The sequence below is a fragment of the Canis aureus genome, chromosome 10, assembly GCF_053574225.1.
Source record: "Canis aureus isolate CA01 chromosome 10, VMU_Caureus_v.1.0, whole genome shotgun sequence".
NCBI classification, from domain to species: Eukaryota; Metazoa; Chordata; class Mammalia; order Carnivora; family Canidae; genus Canis; species Canis aureus.
In genome coordinates this window covers 19348185-19374666 of record NC_135620.1, presented here as the reverse complement: position 1 = coordinate 19374666, position 26482 = coordinate 19348185, and the positions used below count along the sequence as shown (strand labels likewise).

The 26482-nt window shown below is 37.7% G+C and overlaps 1 protein-coding gene across 3 annotated transcripts in view; it reads right to left on the bottom strand.

The window, feature by feature from the left end:
- SLC27A6 (solute carrier family 27 member 6) overlaps positions 1 to 26482 on the bottom strand; it is a 71893-nt gene that overhangs the window by 32793 nt on the left and 12618 nt on the right. For all 3 annotated transcript variants that reach the window (XM_077911531.1, XM_077911532.1, XM_077911530.1), the window contains exons 2-4: positions 25984 to 26187; positions 10310 to 10468; positions 9456 to 9580 (exon numbers count right to left, since the gene is read on the bottom strand). In XM_077911531.1, the coding sequence (XP_077767657.1) occupies positions 9456 to 9580; positions 10310 to 10468; positions 25984 to 26187 (488 nt within the window). The remainder of the gene's footprint in view (positions 1 to 9455; positions 9581 to 10309; positions 10469 to 25983; positions 26188 to 26482) is intronic.

Genomic DNA, 26482 nt, shown 5'->3' with positions numbered 1-26482 from the left:
AGTAAAGGGAGGTTGATCTGGAAACCCAGAGAAAGGGTCACCTGAGCCACAAGTAACATAACTTATTAATGAAATGTTCTGAAAAATGCAGGGGCCCATGACCAAGATAATTTCTGCAGTGAGCTGGACACAGCAATGGTCTGACTCCCTCCATGCAAGGATGCAAACTTTTGATCTATCCAAACTCCTTCCATGTGAGTTCTGTCCTCCAGCCCTTACCCCACCCCAGGAACGTGGCTTTCTGATTACAACTGAGCTTCTCATGCAGGTCCAGGACTAGGGAAAGATTATGCTGATCGTGAGCACATAAGTATCCCAGCAATGAGGCTCTTTGCATTTGTTACTTTCTTTTTAAAAAATAATTCAACAAATTTTTATTGAGCACCTTTTATGTGTCAGGTACCATTGGCAGCACTGAGGGTGTAACTATAGGTGAAGAAGATAAACTCCCTGCATTCCTGGAGCAGGAAATAATAGCAGAAGGGGGAGGTCAGGAGAGAATGAAGAATAATTATAGATAAAATCTGTAATAGGGTAATAAGTTCTCTAAAGAAAAATTAAGCAGTGGGGGCACCTGGGTGGCTTAGTGATTGAGCATTTGCCTTTGGTCGTGATCCCAAGGTCCTGGGATTGAATCCCGCATTGGGCTCCCCTTGGGGATCCTGCTTCTCCCTCTGCCTATGTCTCTGCTTCTCTCTCTGTGTCTCTCATGAATAAATACAGGAAATCTTTAAAAAAAAAAAAAAGAAAAATTAAGCAGTGAAAGAAGCCTATGAGATAAACACTGTAATAGAATGTGACTTCATTCTTGATGTCTGACTGCTGCTAGCCCTCCGGCTCTAGCATTTCCCTCTCCGTCTGCCCCCCACCCTCCACATCTGGGCAAGCTGATGAGAACATTCAGTGCTCCTGCCTTTGGCAGCAACAGAAGTTCAAAGTACACAAACAACCTCACATGTACAAGACCACTTGCCCTGATGCCTCCTCCTTGTCAAAATATGAGCCGAACTTGTCTCTTTCCATGGCTTTCTGAAGTCACCTTTGGATATGCTTGGGACCCTCCCCTGCTCTCCACAGCAAGCCCTATTCTCTTGGTGTATGTACAGTATCATAAGTCTAAGCCACTATACCAAATTTGGGTATGGGACCATCCAAGTTGGGAAGGTGATCACACCACACATACCAATAGGATTAGTGGTCAGAGGAGCCCTCCCAGGGGAGGGGAGATTGGGATGGATGAGGAAGTGGGCCATGCAAATACCCAAGGGAACAAATACCCTCTGTTCAGGGGGAGAGAAGTGATAGCTCTGGAATATTCACGGAAAAGCAAGGCAGCCAGCAAAGCTGAGGTGGCGTAAACAAGGAAAGAGCCTGGTGTGGCAGGGAGGTGGGGGCTGAGGGGAGATGCTAGCAGGGAAAACAGACCACACAGAGCTCAGCGGTCCATTCCAAAGGAATTTGGATTTTCTTCCAAGTGAACCATCACAGGTTACTTTAATAGTGAAGTAATACAACCTGACTTGCATTTTAATGGAATCATTTCAACTGCAAGAATATAATTTAAGGAGAGACACCAGGGTGGCTCAGTGGTTGAAGACTGTCTGCTTTCGGCTCAGGGCATGATCCCGCGGGTCTGGGATTGAGTCCTGCATTGGGCTCCCAGAGGGGAGCCTGAATCTCCCTCTGCCTATGTCTCTGCCTCTCTCTGTGCTCTCATGAAGAAATATAAAATCTTAAAAAAAAAAAAAAAGAATCTAATTTAAGGAGACAAAAATGATGTGAAGCAGCAGCCAGGGCTAAAATATCGGTGTGGGGGGAACTAGAGCTGGCTCCGATGAGAGCAGGAAGGAGGCAGTAAGCTGAGGTCTGGTTCTGGATACATGTGAAGGTCGAATCTGCAGGGGTTGCTCATAGATGAGATGGGAAGTGAAGGAGAGAAGATCTGTGTGGCTGAGCAGCGGGATGGGGTGAGAAGTGCATGTTGAAGGAGGAGGTGGTGAAAAAGTTGAGCTCTCCCACTTTTTGAGATTAAATGTCAATTAGATTTCTAAGTGGAGATGTCAAGCGGGAATGTAGATATATGAAACCTGAAATCAAGGGAGAAGACACAGCTGGAGATATAAATTGAGAGTGAAGTTGTGGATGGTATTTGTATCTAGAAACATATTCAGTGAGTGAGATGAGAGAGAAGAAAGGTTTGATTGTGAGTCATGGGCATGGTAACATTTACAGGTCAGGAAGATTAAGGAAGACTCAGCAATGGAGACCATCTAAAACTGTCAGCTAGCACTCTGGAGCTTGGTCTATATGAGTCAATCTAAAGACATAAACTGATAAAACGAGATCTGAACCTGTTAGACAACTTTGGCATATTTGCTGTGGTAACAAAAACCATCTTGTGAGGTCTCTTCCAGAGAGGCCCTCAAGGTGACATCACCTTCTAATCTGTCTGTTTCCATGTGAATTTCTGTGCTTCACTCCTTAACCCTTACATCAACCCTGGACATAACTGCTATTACTCTCATGTTATAGATGAAAAAATTGAAGTGGGAACTGCTCAGAAAAGCAATCTAATTTGCCCAAGATCAAGGAACTTTCGAGACATGGAAGTTAAGTTTGAATTTCAAGCTCCCTGACTCCAAGGGGCAAAGAAATGAAATGACTTGCCTGATGTGATACAGAGAATTAATGGAAAGGCTGGAAATAGATCCTTGATATGTTTAATATAAAGTTATTGTTATTTTTTTCCATTGGGAATAAAATGATCACTTGGAAAATTCTGGTCATTTATCATTTGCTGAAAGATTCTTGTTCTTGCTCACTGAAGGGCAAAGATTTTATTTGTCTGTAACAAGGACGTCAGGAACATGCCATTAAAGGAATAGGCAACGTGTAAAATTGCAAATACATAATAAAACAATCTTGGATGTAAATTTTAAAACGTTAAATCAATTTGGACTGTAGGAAAACCTCACTCTCATACCACATTTACATTAAAAATAGTATAACCCAAGAGCAAACAGGCATCATATCTTCAAGATTTTTAATTTTCTATTTTTGTTTTTAGTACTTTTACTTGTGAAAAATGTTATAAAATTATTACTATTTTAATATTTTAAAGTTTTACTTAAAAACCATCATGCTGTACTTAAACAGGTTTTATAATCATTATTTTATTTACTTATTTTTTAGATGAAAGAGAGTGTGTGTCCATGAGCAGGGGTCGGGGGAGGGGCGTGAGGTCGGTCAAAGACAAAGAGAGAGAGACAGATCCCAAGCAGGCTCCAAGCTCAGTGCCAAGCGGGAGGTGGGGCTCAGTCTCACAACCCTGGGATCATGACCTGAGCCAAAATCAAGAGCCTACTGACTGAGCTATCCAGGTGCCTCTAAACTGGTTTTTATAGTTAAAATATGATTTTTATTAGTGAAAGACCAATTATTTTCACCACTCACAAAAATTACTCTAATTTTACAATGATGGGAAGCCTGGGTGGCTCAGCGGTTGAGCACCTGCCTTCAGCCTAGGGCGTGATCCTGGGAGTCCTGGGATCAAAATCAAGAGTCTGATGCTTAAGTGAATGAGTCACCCAGGTGCCCCTATTTGTTGGGAAATGTAATAAATAAAAGATATGTATATTCTTACTGGAAAGCATAGCATGAATAATATAAGCAGATAGAAAATTATATATTATATATATCACTACTTGTGAAGTATGAATCATTAAATATTAAAAATCAGCACTTATTAAAACTCTTTAACAATATACACAATCTACAACATCTCAAAATATTTATTAATTCCCTGCTAATTCTACTAGCATTTAGCCTGCTTATAGTTATTTCTTATGTTAGTCCTTCTAAGGACTATATTTCTATATTTGTAGTTTCTAAGCAGAAAAGAAGGTTCTGGGAACTTGCCAACTTTTCTAATTGCTTTCATATCTAGTATGAGAATATTAAACACATCTTTGATTTACTTACGGAAAATTGAGTTTTAAAAGAGATGATTTACTCAACCATATAATAAAATGCTTCAAATATTTGGGGGAAAGAAATAACAAAACATGTATATATATCTTAAAACGACTAGGTCTCGGAGATGAAATCAATTGTTTTGACAGTTCCAGAGTAGAAAATGTAAATGAAACTCAGAACATCTTAGTAAGAATTAAAGCTCATATTAATTTAAAAATATCATTCTTTAGAGGTTATTGTGATGAGAAAAGTTTCCAGATCTCAATGTTTTGATAAACTACATCTTTTACAAGATGTGGAAAGATGAAAATGGGGTGATAAAACATTTGAAGCTATGTAGAAACTAAGAAAATGAAAACATGATAAAAGAATGAAAGTTTTTAATACATTCATTAAGGTACATTTATTCATCTATGCCAACTTAGCATAAGTTACTCCCTTCTGTTGGAATTTTATTCTTTGATACTTCTCCATCCCCACCTCCTACCTAAATACAACAAGGAAAACTTGAAGTTTGGAAGAAATGATGAGTTTTCTTTGGAGAAAATAGAGCAGGTGTCTTTTCAAATTGAAGTCTTAAAATCTTACGGTGCTGATGTTTGATTCTTGTTATTTAAGGTCTTCATTTTGTTATCCTCAAATAAGCCCAGCAAACACTTAAGCATGCCCTGCACAATTGTCCAAACATTGCTAGTAAAAAAATTAATATGGCTTTTAATGAACAATATTTAATATTTATCAAATATCCGGGTCCTGTAAAATGTCTGTCTTTTCAGAGTAACAATTGAATGTAATCCATTTTGTCAAAGTTTTAATACACTTTAACGAAAGTATCCAGAATCCAAAGGATACTTACTAGTGGCCAGTGAATTTCCTGGCTTTTAAGAAAACAGAGGAAAGAAAAGGTATATAACTTATAGAAGATATATTCACTAAAATGCATACGCCAAAATACATATACTAGAAAGTAAAGGCTGTGCCTTCAAAATGTCAATATGTAGGTGTTTTATGTTGAGACAAACTATACTGCCTAAATGACAAAATATAATATTAACTTGAAAAGCAGGTATTACACATATGTATCATAAAATAGGTCTTTGCTTTATTAATTATATCTCACCCTCTGTACCGATGGGCTCCAGATTCCTACATCTGACTGCCTATTCCATTTCTTTACCTGGATGCCTAAGGAACACACCAAAGTAACAGGTCCAAAAGAAATTTAATTTTAACTCTTTAAATCTCACTTTTCCTCATCTCTGTGAAGGGCTCACCGTTTACCTGTTTCAGCGAAACACCTGAGACTCATCCTGCCTTCTGTTATTTCACTGCCTACCCCCATATACTGAAACCTGCAATATTACTGGAATGAATGAATGAATGAGTGAGTGAGTGATAGATACGATCCCACCCCTAGAGATTGCTAACTGTGGGCAGTTTTAGGCAGAGTTTCTTTAAATACAAGGAACCATGCAGGAATCCCCTGGAGGATCATTGATGGAGAGCACGCCACCATATTCCTCACCAGTCGATAGGAAATGCAGCATTAATGCTAAGAAAACAAAGAACTAGACCCAATCAGAGAGTTCATTGTGCTGCTTCAGTAATGCAGAAAACTTGAGAGATTGGACCCTGGGGAAGAGCTGCTTTCCTATTTTCCGGGGGTGGGGGGTGGGGGGTGGGGAGAGTAATTACTCCATTGCTCTCTAAGAGCCAGTACCTTGGCTTTTTTTAAAGGGCAGTGTTGCCAGAAGTTGGCACATCCAATGTTTATGCCAGAGGAACTTTTGTAACTGGACTTTTTGAAAAAGAGAAAAAAGACTGGACTCGGTAGGGGGTGGATAAATGCTTCCTGCCAAGGAAAGCCACCCCGCGGGTGTTTTTGCGCAACTACGCATGTAAACCTCATGCAGCTTTGGGCAAAGCTCTGTTTATTTCCCTCTTTCCTCTTCCATTTGCCTTCAGGTAATCGCTTAAAGATTAGTTCACAAACACTATCTTTTCTTCCAAGAACCTCAGTGAAGATTCAAAATATGATGTAATTAACTAAAAGCAAAAGGAATCCCACCTTTAAACACTCAACTCAGACTGAATTCTGCCTGCAGGTGAATCTCCTTCGGAATATATGACTTGCCCTTGGATGGGCAACAAATCTTTTTTTTTTAAATATATTTTTTATAGATGTTCAATTTGCCAACATATAGAATAACACCCAGTGCTCATCCCGTCAAGTGCCCACCTCAGTGCCCGTCACCCAGTCACCCCCACTCCCCGCCCACTTCCCCTTCCACCACCCCTAGTTCGTTTCCCAGAGAATCTGGGTGTCCTCAGAGAGTAGGCGGTTTTGCTTCTTCTTCTTCTTTTTTTTTTTAACTTAAGGATTTATTCTAAACAAATGTCTATGGGGCTTCAAACCATGGTTTAGGAGACATCCATTGTTAACTCTCTGAGGGCACTGACCCCAGTGCCTGTTTAGGCTTGGCCTTACCTGAAGCCACTGCTGTGCTGGGCAGCAAACACGGCCCCCTTCCCTGCAGGAGCAGTTCACTGACAGGAATAAATACCAGACAGAAAACAAGCAAGACCTCCTTGGAGGGGTCAGATGTCTTAACAGAATGACTTTCTTCCTTCCCTAATCTTTAATGCCAAGAACTGCTTGTTCTCATTCTGTGTGAAATCAACAAAAGGGATTAAGTAATACAATGCATCTCTGCATCAAAAAATTATGTTCTCCTTTGAGCAAAGCTATTTTTTTTTATTTGCCTTCTCTCCTCCTCCACTTGCCTTCAGGTAAATGCTTAGAGATTATTTCACAACCACTATCTTTTTTTTCAAAGAACTTTAGTTAAGAATTGAAATATTTAGGGCGCCTGGGTGGCTCAGCTGGTTAAGCATCTGCCTTTGGCTCAGGTCAGGATCCCAGGGTCCTAGGTTTGAGCTGCATGTCGGCTGACTCCCTCCTGAGCAGGGAGCCCTCTCTCTCTGTCCCTCTCCCTCTTCTCCTTGCTCGTGTTCTCTATCTCAAGTGGAAAAAAAATAATTACAATATTTAATTAACTAAAAAAAATTAGATATTCTACTTTTAATTCTCAGTTCTCTCATATGCTCTGTGCCTATAGCATTTTCCCAAAATTAGTGCATTCCAAATTCAGAGAGGTGAAAGGATATTTCTTTTTATAAAAAAAATTCAAAGGAACACACTTTGAAAAAAAGATTTGTTGTGAAAATGACAAACTACTAATATTTTTATCATAGGAAATGGTAGCTCCAACAGATGAGATAAAACATTATGTGCTAAGGACATAAATTAGTAAAAGACTCATAAAAGATATTTTAAAGAGAAATACAGACAGAAAATTATCCCACCTTGCTAGTAATCTCAACAAAGAATTTAAAAATGTTTGTTTCTTGTCTACAAAATTAAAAATAAAATTAAATGACTCTTTCCCCATTTAAAAAAATAAGAAAAAAACCCCCAAGACATTCTTTGTTCAAACAAAATATTATTAAGAAGCACTAGCAAATTGGGTTTCATCCATCATATTTGAAAGACTGAACCATGAAGATTGTCCTATTTTCCCTGTTCACTATCCTTCAGAGACTTTTGAGAAACTTTGAAGGAGGTTCAAGTTCTCCATGAAACATAACTGGAAAACTATTTTTAATATCATGCAGTCCTGATAAGAGACCATACATACAATAGGCTTACTCTCACAATGAGATTCCAAATCACATCAACCATTTTGAATAGCAATTTGGAAATATGCCATAAGAATCACCAAAATATCCATGTCCTCCTGAGCCCCTCCACTGGCTACAATGCATAAAGATATTAATTGCAGCACCATTTAACATAGTAAAATGTTAGGAAAAAAATGTCAGCTGTTTAGTACATATTTACTAAACAAATGACCTTGCAAAAGCTAATGCTGCTATCAAAGGATAAGAAGAAAAAGGAGTGGCTAGGGGCACAGTTTAGAAAGCCCACAAAGAAGTTCATTATAGGTAGTGCCTAATCTGTCCTTTACTGAAGGTGGCTTCTATCGTACTGGAGGGCATTAATTCCCTAAATTATCCTAGTCCAGATATCACATTACCAAAGAACACTTTAATAAAAACTAGAAAATATGCTAGGTTGTGGCATTGTAATTAATCTCTCTGCTAGGACTCTTCAGATAAGACCAAAACTCTAACATTGGTAAAGTCTCCCTGGAGAAAATAAACGTCAAAAGGTCTAAAACATTTCTCTGGGATCCCCTGCCTTAGTGATGGATCTAGGGAATCTAAAGCTATCTGAAGCACTCCTGACCAAGAAGAGAACAAGGACAGCTCTGGCCATAAAAGGGATGAGTCAGGAGCTAAACAGGAGGTCCCTACATGGTAAACTTCAAGTTTAAAGTGAATAAAAGCGTTTTGTAAATAAGACTACCCAGTTTCACATTTTTCTTGTGTTTTTCTTCCCTATGTAATCCCATATCTTCTACAAAGTTTTATTTAAATGCTTCCAGCCTTGTCTCAGCTGTGCTGTGGGTAAAGGAAGGATTACATGTACATGTTTGAGCCAGCCAGAGAAGACATCTCAGCCCACCATCCATGCTTTGAGCTGGCATGATTATGGCAAAAGTGATGAGGGAGACTTGAGGAAAGGGCTTTATCAAAGGCCAAGGGCAGGCCATCAGTTTCTGCTGCCTGTCCCACATAGGGAAGCATTTCCTATCACCATTATTCATGGGGCTGGGAATTTGATAACAGAAGGTCATTTCTTCATAGCCTCAAGAATGTTTAGAAAATCAGTTAAAAAATAAGCATCTCAAAATACAAATGAGACCAAGAAAAGAACGTCTGAGGGCAAAAAAGCAAACAAACTAATAAAGACAAACTTTAGGCTCTTGTAACTCTCTCTGCTTGTCTAATTTCAGAACGGGGCAATTTATCAATTGTGGAAATGATGGTTTTAGGTGGGGAGACAAGAACACATGAAAGCAAAATTTCTTTTTTAAGTTTAAATCAAAACCAAACAAAGAGACAGACTAATCACTTATTAAAAAAAAAAAAAGAAATAACAAGCAACTCTAATCAATATCATTTGTTTTGTTTTGTTTTTTGAAGAACAGCATTTGGAACAATGATCTAATTCGACCTTGCAGTAACCGCTTTCTGTGTATAGAGCATGCATCTAATTTCATAATCGGATGTGTGCTACATTTGCAGGAATTTTAATCAGTCTAAACATAAAAGTGGACTGGATTGTGGGTCCCTCCTATCCTGCCACAATATAGAGCACATTAATACAATTCTGCTCTCCTTTTATTTCCTGTGCCTTGTTTTATACTTGTTTTATCGTGGGGTATTGCATATACCTCTGTAAGTCAGTCAAAACTTTGTTCTGGAAGAAGGTGGAGTATACACAGAAATTATTTTTTTCTCCATACTTTTTCTTTCTGGAATTATTTTTCCTCTCTGAAAACAACTTCTCTTACCTTAGGTTGTTTGCAAAGATAGCGACAAAGTTCTCCAATATACTGAAACACAGTCACATTATACTTTCTGCAGTCATTCCAAAATTGACTTGCTGAGAATTTCTTTTTTAACACACAAGTAGCTCCTATGAGGAAAGGCAAAAACAGGCACCAGGGAAAATATTCAAAGACAGAATTGACATAAAAGACAAATGATGCTGCCCTGTCTAGAACATTTATAGTCAATTTCAAGGCTTTTATAATCCATCAGTGGCCATTCCTATCAAGCTCATTTGAAACCATTACTATTACAATCCAATAACTCTTTAAAAAATTCATGATGGAATTCTATGTTTTGACTGCAAATATGTATAATTATATATTTGCAATTCAGGGGAGGAAAGAAGAGGTCAAAATAAGTAAGGGAGTTGCAAGTATTAGAGCATGACTACAGATAAGGGTTTCTTTACAGAGACGGAGAGTATTCCCTTACTTTTGTTCTTGAATATGTACATTTTATTTATTTTTAAAAGCTTAAAGCTGCCTCAATATTTCTTGAGATTCAGAGTTGGTAACACAGAATTTGTAAGATAGCACCAGCCAAGTTAATCAATGATGACAGGACCTAATTGTGACAACCTAATTTTCACAACAATATAAGTCATATGAAGATGTTCCAGGGAAAACACTGCTCTTTTCCTTTCAGGAACAGAGTATGTCATGAAATTGTGTCCTTTTAATGAAGATTATGTTGTAATTATTTAATAAGCCCACAATCACTCTGAATTCTACTGATAGACTTTCGAACTTTGATGAACACAAGTTAGAGTTAACAAGCATTTAGAAAATTTATCGAACGGAAAAGGAAAACTTACCCAACTCAACACATCCACCGATTCCCAGAAGAGCTCCTGAACTATGATACAGAGGAAGAGTTATATAAATGATGTCATTGGCAGTACAGCCGAAAGCCCACAAGCCAGCGGAGCCCTTTAAAGCCTGCAGCTGGCTGATCACAGCTGCTTTTGGTAGACCTGGGAGAAAAGAAAAGAAACAGATGTAAGAGAAAGCAAGTTTATGTATCACCTACAGTAGCAATCGAGACAAAATACATCAAAGTATTATGTGTGCTTTGTAGGGACCATGCAAATGTGAGTTGCTGCTATAATTAACTTCTAGAATCTTGGATCTACACAAAAGGATCAAAACTAAAGTTATACAGAGTTTGAGATACTATAAGCTTCAAAGAGTCATATCTGCTCTAAGGATGGCAAAAATGCCCCAAATCTGAAAATGTAAACCCAAAATGAAGCAAATCGCAAGATAAATCTAAGTTATAGTTAAAGTAGAAATTTTCTAGTGAACAATACCAAATAAGATTCTATCTCAAGAACCAGTAGTTCTGTCACATTTCATTCGTCCTAGAATAAGATCATCATAGAATATCAGATTCCATAATACATGATGCTGAAATAGTTCTATACATTCATGATCTAAACATAAATCACTTCTCCCCTCCAGTCTTCTATGTACAATGGGTTTCTTATAAAAATGTGTAGTTGTAATTAGTGTATAAAACATTTTGTATACTGTTTTTAAATTTCCATATTATTAGTCTTTTGTAGTATAATGTCAGCATAATAAATTCATCCAGTTAATACATGATATAATATGAAATTGCCTTATCTGTGACTGAATATGAACAATTTCACATTTCAATCTCCATCTTCTTGTACACACAACACACAGCTTATTTACAGAATGATAAGTATCCTTTCTTGAATTCATTTGTTAGATTAAATAGTATTTTCATCCTATCCTGTTTGTCAGTTCAGAGCGTTCTTATATTTTTGGAATGTCCTCATGCAGAGGGCCCCAGCCCAAATCTCCCTCACCAATAAAGTCACATTGCTTCACGAAATGCAACGGTTACAAGGAGAATCATTTGTTGTTCCAGAGAGGCAAGCAGAGACCAATGTCAGAGAAGCCACAGGAACAAGTACAGGGCAGGATCAAAAGGGAAAAGCAGCAGGCAGTAGAGCCATAAGTGGGGTCTTATTCTCTACCCCACATACTGATAGAGTCCCACTTACTATTGCTCAGAGGGGGGGTTACTAACGTCAGGGAATCTGCAAACTAATTGCTGTACCTGATTGGACTTGATTTCATAATTCTAGAAACAGTTCTAAATTTCACAATGTGTTTCCTAAATTAAAGTACTTCCTTATTTTCAGCTTGCCTTAGAGTCCCACGGTAAAACAGACTCCCTCAGTGATGTCAGCAACAAAGCCGGGTAAGTCATTCCTTTTTTCCTTCCCTCTGATATACTACTAATGAGACATATATAACCACCCCCTCCAAAAGTGCCTCTGCATTCACAACATACAAGGACACCCAAGAGATCCATCCATCTGTGGACGTGAATGTGAATGTGACTGAACTGAACCCGAGGAGGCTGCAGAGTGAGAGAAGTGGTACTGGAGCCGTGACCTTTCTGACAGAAGAGGTCAAGGGTGATGACAGTGAGTGGGTGAGTGGTGGGTGAGTGGTGAATCGGCCTGGTCCCATGTGCTGCAGCTGGAAAGGCCAGTTGCCCTCTCTGAGGAGAAACCAAGGTAACTGAGGGGAGGGAAGGAAAGGGAAAGAGGCAAAGAGAGGTGAAGTGACTCCTACTATCTACCTCAGGACTCAAGAGGACCACTCATAGACCTCTAGGATCCCCCTTTCCCCTCACACTTGATGACTCTCCCTACCAGGGCAGGGGCACCACCCAAAGCCCCAAGTGCTAACTAAGGACACTCCCCCCAACCCCACCTCAATCACCCCTCTCCTTTTTCTTGCATTCCCAACTCCAACAGAGAAACCAAGAACTGGTGCTATAGCGCCACCTTCTGGAAAACAAAAGGAAGGCTCCTAACTACCAAGGTTCAACTGTTAGTATCAAAGTAAATAAAACCTTGCCTTGGGGCATCTGGCTAGGTTAGTGGGTGGAGCATATGACTTTCCAGGTTGTGACCCAGGTTGGGTATACAGATTACTTAAAAACAAAATCTTAAAAAAAAAAAAGCCTAAATAAGAAAGGTATTTGCTGCTTCAAATATGGTGGCAAAGGCACTTTTCATCAAACATCATGAAAAATCATGGTAATAAAGTACAGCAGAAAATGACAATTTTCCATGGATCAAACCCAAAGATATGGAATACTGCAATCTAAGTGGAGTTTAAAATAGCAATTGTGAAGATATTCAATGACATACAAGAAAACTCAGAAAGACAATATGATGGTTTCAGGGATACAATTAAAGAACAGTAGTACTTTCCCAAAGAGACTGAAATTGTAAAAAAGAACCAAACAAATTCTGGAACAGAAGAACTCAATAAATGAGATGAAAAATACATTAGGAACACAGTGGAAATAAACTAGATCATACGGAAGAGAGAATGAGTAAGATGGAAGAGAGAAATATAGAAATGATTCAGGGGTTATAGATGAGAAAAATAAGATTTTTAAAAAGTGAAGAAAACCTATAAGAACTATCTAATTCCATTCAAGAAGCCAACATAAGAATAATGGGTGGCCCAGAGGGAGATGAAAGGGAGAAGGGGGCAGAAGGAATATTTAAAAGAATTACTATTGGAAAGTAGTCAACCAGAATTAGAATATAATAAACTCAACTATAACATAAAGGAGAAAGGAAAACTGCGTTAAAAATAATGATATCAGGGATCCCTGGGTGGTTCAGCGGTTAAGCACCTGCATTCGGCCCAGGTCATGATCCTGGAGACCCGGGATTGAGTCCCACGTTGGGCTCCCTGCACGGAGTCTGCTTCTCCCTCTGCCTGTGTCTCTGACTCTCTCTCTCTCTCTCTCTCTCTGTGTGTGTCTTTCATGAATAAATAAATAAAATCTTAAAAAAAAATAACTATAGCTACTACAACTTGGTAATGAAATCACAGCATAAAAAGGGATAATTTGTAACATCAAAAATATAGAGTAAGAGTAAAAAGATGGAACCTTTATAATGAAGATAAATGAATGATGATAAATCTCTATCAGAAGAAAAGCAATTATTTTATCTATGTTCTATGTAAATGCTTGGTAACCACAAAGGGAAAATCTAGAACAGAAACATTATACATAAAAAAGGGCAAGACTGGGGTACATGGGTAGCTCAGTGGTTGAATGTCTGCCTTTGGCTCCAGCCGTGATCCCGGGTCCTGGGATGGAGTCCCGCATCAGGTTCCCCAAAGGGAGCCTGCTTCTCCCTCTGCCTATGTCTGTCTCTCTCTATGCCTCTCATGAATAAGTAAATAAAATCTTAAAAAAGAAAAGGGGGACACTGAGCAAATCACCATGGAAAACCACCAACATATAAAGGCAGACATAAACAGAAGGAAAAAGAAACAACAGAGACACAAAATAACCAAAAGGAAAAAGATAAAATGACATTAGTAAATCTTTGCATATCAGTAAACACCCTAAATATAAATGAATTGTACTTACCAGTCAAAAGGCACAGAGTGGCTCCATGGATTAAAAAAAAAACCAAGACCCAACTCTATGCTGCCTAAAGGAGAATCATTTCAGCTTCATTTCAGACACACATAGGTTCATAATGAAAGGACATAAGTTGATATTCCAAGCAAATGGAAATGAAAAGAAGGAAGACATAGCCATACTTATCTCACAAAGTAGACTTTGAGGCAAATGGGTAATAAGAAAGTCATTACATAAGATAAGGGGTTAATATATCAAGAAAATATAATGATCATAAATTTATAATGCTCTCAACACCTGAGCACCAAAACATATTAGGCAATTAATAACAGATCTTAAGGAAGAAATAGACAATAATTGGAGGGTAGTGCATACTTGATCTTAGCAGATGGGTCAACAAGCAAATGTAGCGAAATTCAGCATCCCACTATCAACAATGGGTAAATCATTTAGTCAGTAAATGAACAAAGAAACACTGGAATTGAACAACATTTTTAAAGAAATGGACCTAACAGACATGTAGAGGACATTTTATCCCAAAGAAGCAGAATACACATTCTTCTCAAATGCATATGGAAAATCTCCAGGGTAGATCATGCCATAAGCCACAAAACAATCTTAGCAAATTTAAGATTGAAATCATACCAACTATCTTCTTTAATTACAATGGTATGAACCTGGAAAACAGCAACAAGAAGAAAATGATATCTACAAATTGTGGAAACTAATAGCACACTTCTAAACAGCTACTTGATCAAAGAAGAAATTGAAAGGGAAATAAAAAATTATCTCAAAACAAAAGAAAATGAAAACACAACATATCAAATATTGTGGAATACAGCAAAAGCAGTTCTGAGAGGAAAGTTTATTGCAATAAATACTACGTCAATAAATTGGAAAGATCTCAAATAAGCAACCTAACTTTACACCTCAAGGAAACAGAAAAAGAAGAAAAAAATAAGCCCAAAGTTAGCAGAAGGAAGGAAATAATAAGGATCCCAGAGCAGAAATAAATGAAACACAGACCAGAAAAATAGTAAAAAGGACCAACAAAACTAAAAGCTGGTTCTCTAAAAAGATAACAAAATTGGCAAACCTTCAACTAAACCAACTGAAGAAAGAGAGAAGACTCAAATAAATAAAATCAGAAATGATAGGGAAGACATTACAATTGATATTAGAGAAAAAAAAAAGGATAACAAGGGACCAACATAAAGAATTACATGGCAACAAATTACATAACCTAGAAGAAATGATACATTGCTAGAAGCACACAATGTACCATGATTCAATCAGGAAGAAATAGAAAATCTGAATAGATCAATAATGAGTAAAAAAAATAGAATAAACAACAACAAAACCCACCAACTCCCAAAACTGAAATCTCCAGGACCAGATCCTTCACTGGAGAATTCTACCAAGCAACTGAAGAATTAACACCGATCTTTCTTCAAGCTCTTCCAAAATATTGATGAGGAAGAAATACTTCCAAACTCATTCTACAATGCCAGCATTATTTTGATACTAAAACCAGATAAAAATACAAGAAAAAAAATATAAACCAATACCCCTGATGACAATACCCCTCAATGACATATTATCAAACCAAGTTCTAGAACATACAAAAAGCATGATACACCATGGCCAAGAGGGATTTATCCCTGGAATGCAAGGATGGTTCAACATATGCAATTTAATAAATGTAATACATCACATCAATGAAAGGAAAGATAAAAATCACATGATCATTTCAATAGAAAAAAAACATTTGACAATAGGACATTGTTTTATGATAAAAACTCTTAACAGTCTATTGAAGAAATATATCTCAAGATAATAAAGTCATATATGATAGACCCACAGTTAACATTATATTTAATGGAGAGAAATTGAAAACATTTCCTTTAAGATTAGGAACGAGGTCAAGATGCCTACTCTCACCACTCCTATTCAATACATTACTGGAAGTCCTAGCTAGACAAGAAATAGAAGGCAAGACAAAGAAATAGAAGTATCCAAATAGGAAAGAAAAAAAGTAAAATTGTCATTATTTGCTGATGATATGGTTCTATACATATAGAAAATCCCAAATAATTAATAAAAAGACTATTGGAATTAACAATTTCAATAAAGTGTCAGGACACAAAATCAACATACAGGAATCAATTGTATTCCTTTACACTAATGATGGATCATCTGAAAAAGAAAGAAAACCATCCCATTCACAAAAGCATCAAAAACAATAAAATATTTAGTAATAAATTTACTCAAGGAAATGAAAGATCTGTACAATGAAAACTATAAAACTTTGCTAAAAGAAATTGAAGAAGGCACAAATAGAAAGACATCCCATATTCATGTATTGGAATAATTAGTATTATTAGGATAACTCTAATACTCAAGAGTATCTACAGATTCCATGCAATTACCACCAAATTACCAAAGGCATTCTTCACAGAAATATAAGAAACAATCCAAACATTTTTGTGGAACCACAAAAGCCACCAAAGAGCCAAAATAATCCCAAGAAAAAAAAAGAACAAACCCAAAAGTATTAGGCTTCTGAATTTCAAACTATTACAAAGCCATTGTAATAAAAAAAAGTATGGTACTGGCACAAAAATAGACACATCTACTAATGGAACAGAAAGGAGAACATAGAATTTAACCCTGGCATAAATGGTCAACTAATATTTGACAAGGGAGACAGAAATACAAACTACAGGAAAGATAATCTCTTCTACAAATAGTGCTGGGAATACTGGAGAAACATATATAGAACAATGAATTTGGACCTCTATCTCACACTACCAAAAAAATAACTTGACACAGATCAAAGACTTAAACATAAGATGTAATACAATAGCACTTGTAAAAGAAAATGTATGGAAGAAACTCATTGATCTTGGTCTTGGCAATAATTTTTTAATACAATATGAAGAGCATAAATGATAAAAGAAAATTTAACAAATGGGATTACATCAAACTCAAAAGCTCTCACACAGCAAAAGAAGCAGTCAAATAAAAAGACAACCTACAGAATGGGAGAAAATTCTGCAAACTGTATATCACATAAGGGGTTAATATTCAAAACCTATAAAGAAGTAAGTCAGCCCAATAACAACAACAAAAAAATCCAATTAAAGGTGGGGAAGAAGAATTAAATAGAGTTTCTCCAAAATGTACATCAAAATGGCCAACAGATACATGAAAAGTTGTTCATCATTAATCACCAAGGAAATGCTAACTTAAACAAGTGAGATAGCACCTCACACCTGTTAGAGCGGCAACCACCAAGAAGACAAGAGACAATGGGTGCTGGCAAGGATGCAGTAAAAACAGAATATCTGTACATTGCTGATGGGAAAGTAAATTGGTCTAACCACTGTAAAAAACAATACAGAGGTTGTTCAAAAAAATTAAAAATAGATTTACAATATGATTCAATTCCACCTCTGGATATATACCTCAGGAAATGAAAATGAGATTTCATAAGACATTTGCCCTCCCGTGTTTATCACAGCATTATTCACAATAGCCAAGATATGGAAATACCCAAATACTCATCAATGGATAAAAAATATATGAAAAGATTCATATATATATGAATATTATTCAGCCACTAAAAAGAAAGATATCTACCATTTGTTTTTGTTTTTGAGATATCCTCCCATTTGTGATAACATGGATAGACTGTGAGCACAGCACATTATGCTAAGTGAGATAAGCCAGACATGGAAAAACAAGTACTGTATGATACTACTTATATATGGGATCTAAAAATGTTAAAAGTACAAAAGCCAGAGAGCAAAGTGTTGGTTACCAAGGAATGATAGGGGAGAGCGGGGGTAAAAGCAATGGTATTTAAGGTTAGAAACTTTTAAGGCGTGGTACATAAGCCATGGAGATCTAATGCACAGTACAATGAATAGAGACAGTAATATTGTACTATAATATTGCTGTATATTGAAATATACTGTATTGCAATATACTATTTTGCAATACAGTAAATTTCAATATACAGCAACATTATAGTACATAAATGTATCAAAGTAGCACATTGTACATCTTAAACTTGTGATGTTACACATAAAATTTATTCAATAAAAACAAAGTATAAAACAAAATATGCTCCCATGCCTGGTGTTCCAATTTTATAACCCCAATCTCCTACTGCCTACTACATGCTTCTCTGGATATGCCCTGGCCCCATGTAATGCCCTGTTGCTGCTACTTCTTGGATGTCCCTACCGCTGATCATTTACCTGTTTTGCCTCAACCTCTTTGGAATGATACTTGATCTTCCAATAGAGATTTGATTCACACTGGTCTTTCTACCTCCTTCTATCTCCCAATATACATACCTCACTCAGACAATGAGCTCTTCTTATTCCCTTACATACTAACCTCCAATATAGGATGAGGCCTTCTCTCATCCTATATTCAGCAGTTTGTAGTGACTAACATTACTTACACATTGCTCAGTAACTGGGGCACCATCTTACTGACAGTAGGGCATCATTCTTTCTCTGATTCAACATATTCACTGATAAAAGCCAACATTTTAATGGGGTCTTTGGTCATAGCAGCAGCTATGTCCAGGAGTCATTGAGTTAAATCACAGGCTTCAGTGACTCCTGGACACTTTAACCCAGGGGAACTTCAAGTTCACCTTATTGCTGTACCTGCTCTGACATTTTCTTTTTTTTTTTTTTAATTTTTATTTATTTATGATAGTCACACAGAGAGAGAGAGAGAGAGGCAGAGACACAGGCAGAAGGAGAGGCAGAGACACAGGCAGAGGGAGAAACAGGCTCCATGCACCGGGAGCCTGACGTGGGATTCGATCCCGGGTCTCCAGGATCGCGCCCTGGGCCAAAGGCAGGTGCTAAACCGCTGCGCCACCCAGGGATCCCTGCTCTGACATTTTCTGAAGAGCTTTGTGCTTCATTTCCCCTAAACCAGAAGACAAGTGATCTCATATGCAAAGCTGGTATTATCTTGCCTTTATCCTAAAATGTATTAATTTTTTCAAAAGAAGTCTCTCTGGCCCTTTCTGACAGTGTAGCATCTCACAACATGGAAGTTTCTTGTCATCCACATGCATAGGAAATCTGTCCAGATTTTCTCATCAAAGTCACGTGTAAAGATTTTGGGCGAGTCGAGCTCTGTCCTTGACTCTCAATCATTTAATGTCTTTTCTTCTTCATCCAGATAATCAAGCATTTATACATTTTCTGCTTCCAAGGATATCCCCCATGGTTCTTCAATCACTATATTCCCTATTTCCCACATTGTTCCTGATCTCGTGGCAACCCAGCTTTAAAATAATTTTTCGAGTGGGGTGTGACCAAAAAAAAAAAGGATGTTTAGTCTAGTTGTTTTCCATCTGCATGCTTATCTCACTTGTTCAAAGCACTTTAATAAACTAGTCATGTTTCCCTTCTTCATATGGTTAGCTTTAAGTGATAATGATCTCATTAATTTATTATAAACCATCCAAAGTACTCAGTTATATTGGGTGGGGTGATCGGAGGGAGAGGGAGAGAGAATCTTAAGCATGCTTCATGCCCAGCAGGGAACCAGATGCAGGGCTCCATCTTGCGATCCTGAGATCATGACCTGAGCTGAAGTCCAGAGTCAGCTGCTTAATCAACTGAGCCACCAAGGCACCTCATCTCCTAGATTTTTTTCCCTAGGTTTTTTGATAAAAGAGACAACAGATATGAGCTTGTCTAAGAAATGAAAATGATCAAAGGCTGATGGAGGTTGAGGCAACTGGGTGGCTCAGTGGCTGAGCATCTGCCTTTGGCTCAGGATGTGATCCCAGGGTCCTGGGATCAAGTCCCACATTAGGCTCCCCATAGGGAGCCTTCTTCTCCCTCTGCCTACGTCTCTGCCTCTCTGTGTCTCTTACCAATAAATAAATAAAATCTTAAAAAAAAGTTGATAGAGGTTAAATAGAGGAAAGAAGTTAATAGAGGAAAGAAGAAAAAGGAGAATAAAGTTTGTTAAAATTGCATTTTAGGGTTCTCCTTTAAAGAGTCAGAATGCACAGTAGTATTTTAAAGCCCTTGCAGAGCCCAACAGTACAGAAACTTTGGTATTTTTGTTAATGGTGTTTCTCAAGCTTACATGGTCATAAAGCCCTTTTTCATTTTTTATTTATTTATTTATTTATTTATTTATTTATTTATTTATTTTTAAGAGATTTTATTTATTCATGAGAGACACACACAGAGAGAGGCAGAGACACAGGTAGAGGGGGAAGCAGGCTCCATGCAGGGAGTCTGATGCAGGACTTGATCCTGGGACTCCAGGATCATGCCCTGAGCCAAAGGCAGACGCTTATCCACTGAGCCATCCAGGCATCCCTTTTTTTTTTTTGTTTTTAAAGTAGACTCCTCACCCAATGTGGGGCTCTAACTCACAACCCTGAGATCAAGACGTGATATCAAGAATCGGATGTTCCACTAACTAAATCACTCAGGTACCCGGCCTCTTTTTAACTTTTATTTCATTTCTTTAAAGATTTGAAGGAGCATGTTACAGAACACACTGAGAAATGCTACCTTAGATGGTTTCCAAAGTCCTTTGGTCTTCTAATCTTCTATGAATCCCTGGCATCGGAACTCCTCACAGGTTTAGGAGGAGGTTCAGACCTTAAAGGTGGAAGGGAGGCTGTGTCCAGTGAGTTGGGGATTAGGAGGATGAAGGAGGGAGAGATGATGTGAAGAGAAATCCAATTCAGAGGCAGGAATAAATTTGGGGAATTCTAGGATAATTTTGGAAAAATGAAAAAATCCATAAGGTTAAGGAAAAGGAAAGACAAAAGAAAGAGAGATTGAGATGGCAATAGTACCTGGCTTCCAGGCACTGCTCAGTAGGCAGTGACCTCACTTTCCTCCTCCCTCTCCATCTGGGAACAACTAAACCCATGGCTGCTCTGTCCAGGATAAGACAGCTTTCCTAGAGATTCTTTTTTTTTTTTTTTTTCCTAGAGATTCTTGAGGTTACCTAACCAAGTCCGTGAGCAATAACAGAACTAGAAATTGACAGATAGGACACATACATAGACTTAAGGCAAAAAGAATGGATTTACAGATGAAAGCAACAAAATCTCAGAAAAGTGGATGGACAGCCATGTGACTGACACAGCTGACAAGAAGCCGACACCTGAGATGAGACTTGAAGAATGCTTATTTGCCCCCACAGACTGCAGAAAGGCTCAGAAATTTGATTAGCAGGTGCCCTACAGAATGGAAGATAAATATGGAACTATAAACAAGGAGCTTTATGCAAGTTCTATTTAAGAAACAGTGAGGTCAAGGTCATAGAAAAGGGAATCTATATAATTCTCACTCCTTGTTCATCAAGACATCACATGACCTCCTAGGTCAGAGACAGGAATGCCATCAAAACTGATCTCAACTTTTTCAAACATAGAGACACTCTATGTTTTTTTCAGATGTGGGAATACACTATTTTGGTGACCTTGGACAAAAAGGACTTGGCAGTAGTAAGAATGGCTAGAAAAAGTTCCACATCAGTCCAAGGGCTTCCTTATGGCTTGCTGAAAGGGCTCACAAGCAGACTGCCCCTCCATCACTCACTTTTTCAAAGCCTCACTTTCTACATCACCTCCTAACATGCATGAACACCTTCTTCGTTATCAGCATCAGAAGACTTTACTGTATGAGAATCACGTGACTTTCACATTAAATGGCATACTAATATAAATGATCATAGTTACTGCCTTTACAATCAACTCAGCTCAAGGTTTTGCATTGCAAAACATCAGCTGGTATTACAGAAAGATGTCTTTTATTTAAAAAATGTCAGTTAAATCTTTAACAAGGCTGCATAATGGTTTTGTTACACTCTTTGATAGCGTTATATACATAAACCATGACATCTACTCTATGGCTGATTCTGTACATTGCTATGCTCTGCTCTCCATAAGAGGACTCCAGGCTGCTGAAGACTTTATTTATTCTTTTAAATTTTTTTTAAAATTTATTTATGATAGTCACAGAGAGAGAGAGAGAGAGAGAGAGGCAGAGACATAGGCAGAAGGAGAAGCAGGCTCCATGCACTGGGAGCCCGACGTGGGATTCGATCCCGGGTCTCCAGGATCACGCCCTGGGCCAAAGGCAGGCGCTAAACCGCTGCGCCACCCAGGGATCCCCGCTGCGCCACCCAGGGATCCCCGCTGCGCCACCCAGGGATCCCTGCTGAAGACTTTAAGCTAAAAGCAGATGACACTTGTATAACTTTCCCTGTGTAAGATCATTCACAAACTAATTTTGGAAGAATGTCAACAGATGCTTCTGGTATTTGTTTTAAAATTCAAAAAATAAAACAAATTATAGCCCAGATTGCTTCTACCATGGTGACTGAAATTATGAGATTTATTCTATGGAAAAGATGAGCCTCTGGAAACACCCAGAAGAAGAAATGTTGAGCAAACAAGGAGAATAAGAGAAAGTAGGCTTATTCCTCCAGTTTCCTTTTACGTTTGACTCATTTTACCCTTCAAGGTTCTTGTCTGAGGAATCTGAATCATCCACCAGTAAAAACTGAAAGGCACTGACAGTCCTGAATCCCCCCAATAAAATGCCCTGGACGATGAGACCTATCAGTCCCCCAATCCTACTCAGGTGCACAGACCTTCTAGTCAGGATTTGTTTTGGGGATTTTTGTGGGTGTTCCAGTGTCTGCACTTTAAATATGAACTGACAGCTAAAGGTCACCAGATATTTAAGGAAATCCTCGGGGATAAAGGATATAGACTGAAATAAACCAAAAGATAAGAGGTTGTTGGCAAAAGTAGAGACAAGGTAGAGAGAAGAAATTTTCAAAAAATTATCACTAATATCCTAAGAGACACAAGATAATAAATAATCAATAATCCAAAAATAGTATGCTACAAAAAGAGGCATTTTCAGACAACAGAGGTTTAGAAGATAAATCTCTCAAAAAGCAGATGAAAAATAATAAAAGGAAAATGGGACAGAAAAGATTAGAAAATTAATAACTCAATCCAAGAGGGCCAATCTTTAAAAAGTTAGAGTTTCAAAGACAAAAGAATGAACAGACAAACAAATACAAATACAAATATACAAATACAATAATAACTCAATCCAAGAGGGCCAATCTTTAAAAAGTTAGAGTTTCAAAGACAAAAGAATGAACAGACAAACAAATACAATAGGAGAATGGGCAAAAAGAACAGCAATAAAAAAGGAAAGAGAGGGGATATAGAACTTTTTCCCTTTAATTTCCAAGTACCTAGAATTGCAAGACAATGAGTTTTCAGACTGGAAATGCCTACAAATTTCCCAACAAAATGATTAGATAAGACCAGTCCCAGTACAAGTCATCACCAGGTTAGAGACTACTGAAGACTCCCAGTAAAAAATTGTGTCTAACCTAGAATGCTACATAAACAAGCATAAGGGTATTTCCAGATGTGAGGACTTTAAAAATTTACCTCCTAAATACTCTATTTTTTAAAAGGTTTATTTATTTATTTTAGAGAGACAGAGAGCATGCACGCAGGCATGCAGGAGCATGGAAAGGGCAGAGGGAGAGGGAGAAAATCTCTAGCAGACTCCCTCTAAGCACGGAGCCTGCTGTGGGGCTTGAGCCTAAGTCCCTAAGCTCATGACCTGAGCCAAAATCAAGAGTTCGACAATTAACTAAGTCACCCAGGAATTCTCTTCCTAAATACTCTTTAGCAGACAGTTACTGAAAGCAGTGCAGTGATAAAATGAAAAGTTAACTGAGGACACTACTTTAGGATCTAGGAATTAGGGGATCAGAAAACAGAAAAGAATTGAAGGGAATTTCCAGGACAATGGTGAAAATAAACAAACAAACAAACAAACAAACAAACCACCCAACTCCAGGACAGTCAGAGAGCAAGAAGTTGAGACTGAATCTCTGGGCAGAATGTGCCTCAGAACATGGGTTCAACACATACAGACTATCTTTTCAATATTGAAGGTGAGCTCTCTTTTTGACAAAGGGGTGAGTACAGACACCAACAGGCATATAGAAAACTAAGCAAGCAAGCAAACAAAAACAATGGTTAATTCCAATTTGGTGAGATTTTTACATGGAGGGCAATAATAGTGCTTACTAAATTATGGGGACTTACACTAATCCAGTCAAAATTCATAATACAATATTAGTGAGATGTTGGAGAAAGAAAATGCCTACACCAGATAGAAAGGAATGAATGGAGATAGAGAGTGGTTCATGAGTCAAGACAAATCCTCCTTTCCACCATGGAAAATCAATAGACACTTTTTAGTGAGCATCTACTAAGTATGCAGTAAGTTACCCATTCTATTTAGAGAAATGGAGGTGATTCTAAAAAGAAAGATCTAAAAATACTGAATGTAGTTGGTCTGGGGAAGGAGAAACAAGGAAGGAAGCTATAAGGGTACTTTTCTCTAAAATTTCTAAAACTATTGGAATTTTTCATTTCTGTGCTATATAACTTTAAAATAAATATCAAATCAAATAAAAATCAATAGTGCTCTTGCTTTCAGCCTGTGTATAAATGCATAGAACAATCTGGTTTTAATCTTGAAAAACAAAAGCTATTACTGGTGGCTTTGGTTTGTTCTTTTCTGTTTTTTAATTTTATTTTTTTTTAGGGGGGAGGAGAGAGTATGTGCAAGTAAGCGAGCAGGGGTGGAGGGGTAGGGGCAGAGGGAGAGGGAGAGAGAATCTGAAGCAGGCTCCATGCTCAGTGCAAAGCCTGTGAGGGGCTCAACCTCATGACTCTGAAACAAAACCAAGAACTGGATACTCAACTGAATGGGCCACCTGGCCTGTTCTCTTTGTGCTGGGAAGAGGGGTGAAGATTTTTTGGAAGACCAATCACTTTAGATTTTTCACAAGAAAACAGCCATACAGATAGATTGGTTAAGTACCTTCTGTTGAAAGTTTTCAAAGCGTATCATTTTTGAAATTTCACTGTCTCTTTCAAAGTCCAAAGTCAGACTGAGTGTATGCTGACAACTTGAGACACATTAGCACTTCCAATTCACATGTCAAAGCTATTCTAGACTAAGGCAAAAGTAGAGTCTGCCTCCTGTCTAAAAGAGATCATTGTTAGCCTCTAAATAGTAAATAAAAAAGAGAGAGAGAGACACACACACACACAAAGAAAGAAAAAAGAAAAAGAAAAAAGAAACAAACAAGGGAAATTAGCAACGTAATATTTTAAATTTATCTAATTCAACCCCCCCCCACTGTCATCTTCATATTAATTAAGAAAGCTTATTTAGCCTCCCATAAATACGATTCAACTTTTCCTAAGGGTCAATTAAGTTTAACATTTCTTTTGAATATTTAGGTAGTTTAATTATTCTTTTTATTATGGTGTACTGTTATTTTTACCTATAAAAAGGGAGGGGGGATGTTTAGTTACTTGATTCTATTTTGTATCTTCTCCAAACCCTGCGGTGCTCTAAAGACTTCCTGTTTGTCACATGTTCCAATCTCCCTAAGGAAAACCAGGAGAGACCCTTACATGTGCTTAAATTACAGCTATAGCTGAATTGTGTTTAGGATTTCAGACAATATACAAGAATACAGAAGACTGTTTAAAGTAGACTAACAGATTTTTTAACCCAGGAAGATAATTAGAAACAGTTTAAACTAATCTATTCATTTTTTTAAAATCAGGACTCTTAAGTAACAGAGAAGCCAGCAGATATTTTGCCAAAGACACTGGCCAAATTTCATACTCTGAGCACCTGGGCTGGATCAAGGTCTTCACACATTCTAAAGTCTTCAATGACACTTGAAGAAAATCTTTCTAAATGAGACAAAGGCCAAGTGAACATGGTAAATTGCTAAGTTGTGGTTGGAGCAATGAACTTTTTCATCCAAGCTTGAGAATTCTAAGATCTAAGAACCTCAGGACTTCTTGGATGCATGCTTTCTCAGATATTTGGTGAGTACCCGTGGTGACTACTATTGCTTTGCAAATATGCTGCATTCTTTTTAATTCTCAAGAAAAATGGATCATACCTGTTGTTCCAGAGGTAAAAATATAAAGATGAGGAGACTTGAGACTTGAAGCAACATGGTGGCTGCGTGGCACAGGCTTGTCAGATGCCATGCTCAGTTTTTCTTTGAGTGAAGTTACACCTTGTGGAACAGAATCGTTCATCCCCCAGACAGTGATACCTTCTGGGAGGCTTGGAAGGATTTCTTCCACAGTTCCAAGCAGATCTAAAAACCAAAGGTTTAAAAAGAGATTAATAAGATATAACCCTCAAACCATTAACCTGTGTTTTCTTTTCTCTGTTGGGACAGGGATAAATGTCAATACAATGCTGACTTCCTCTTTATTGGAATAATTAATATCATAGCCATTTTAGGTTTCTGATATAACAGGACCAACTGAAAGAGAAATCTGGTTATCACCTGATTCAATAAATGGAAATAGGCTGGTTCAAATTGAATTTTGGAGACATCATTATTCAGATTATGGTTTTTTTCCAACTTTTAAATGAAACTCTGTTTT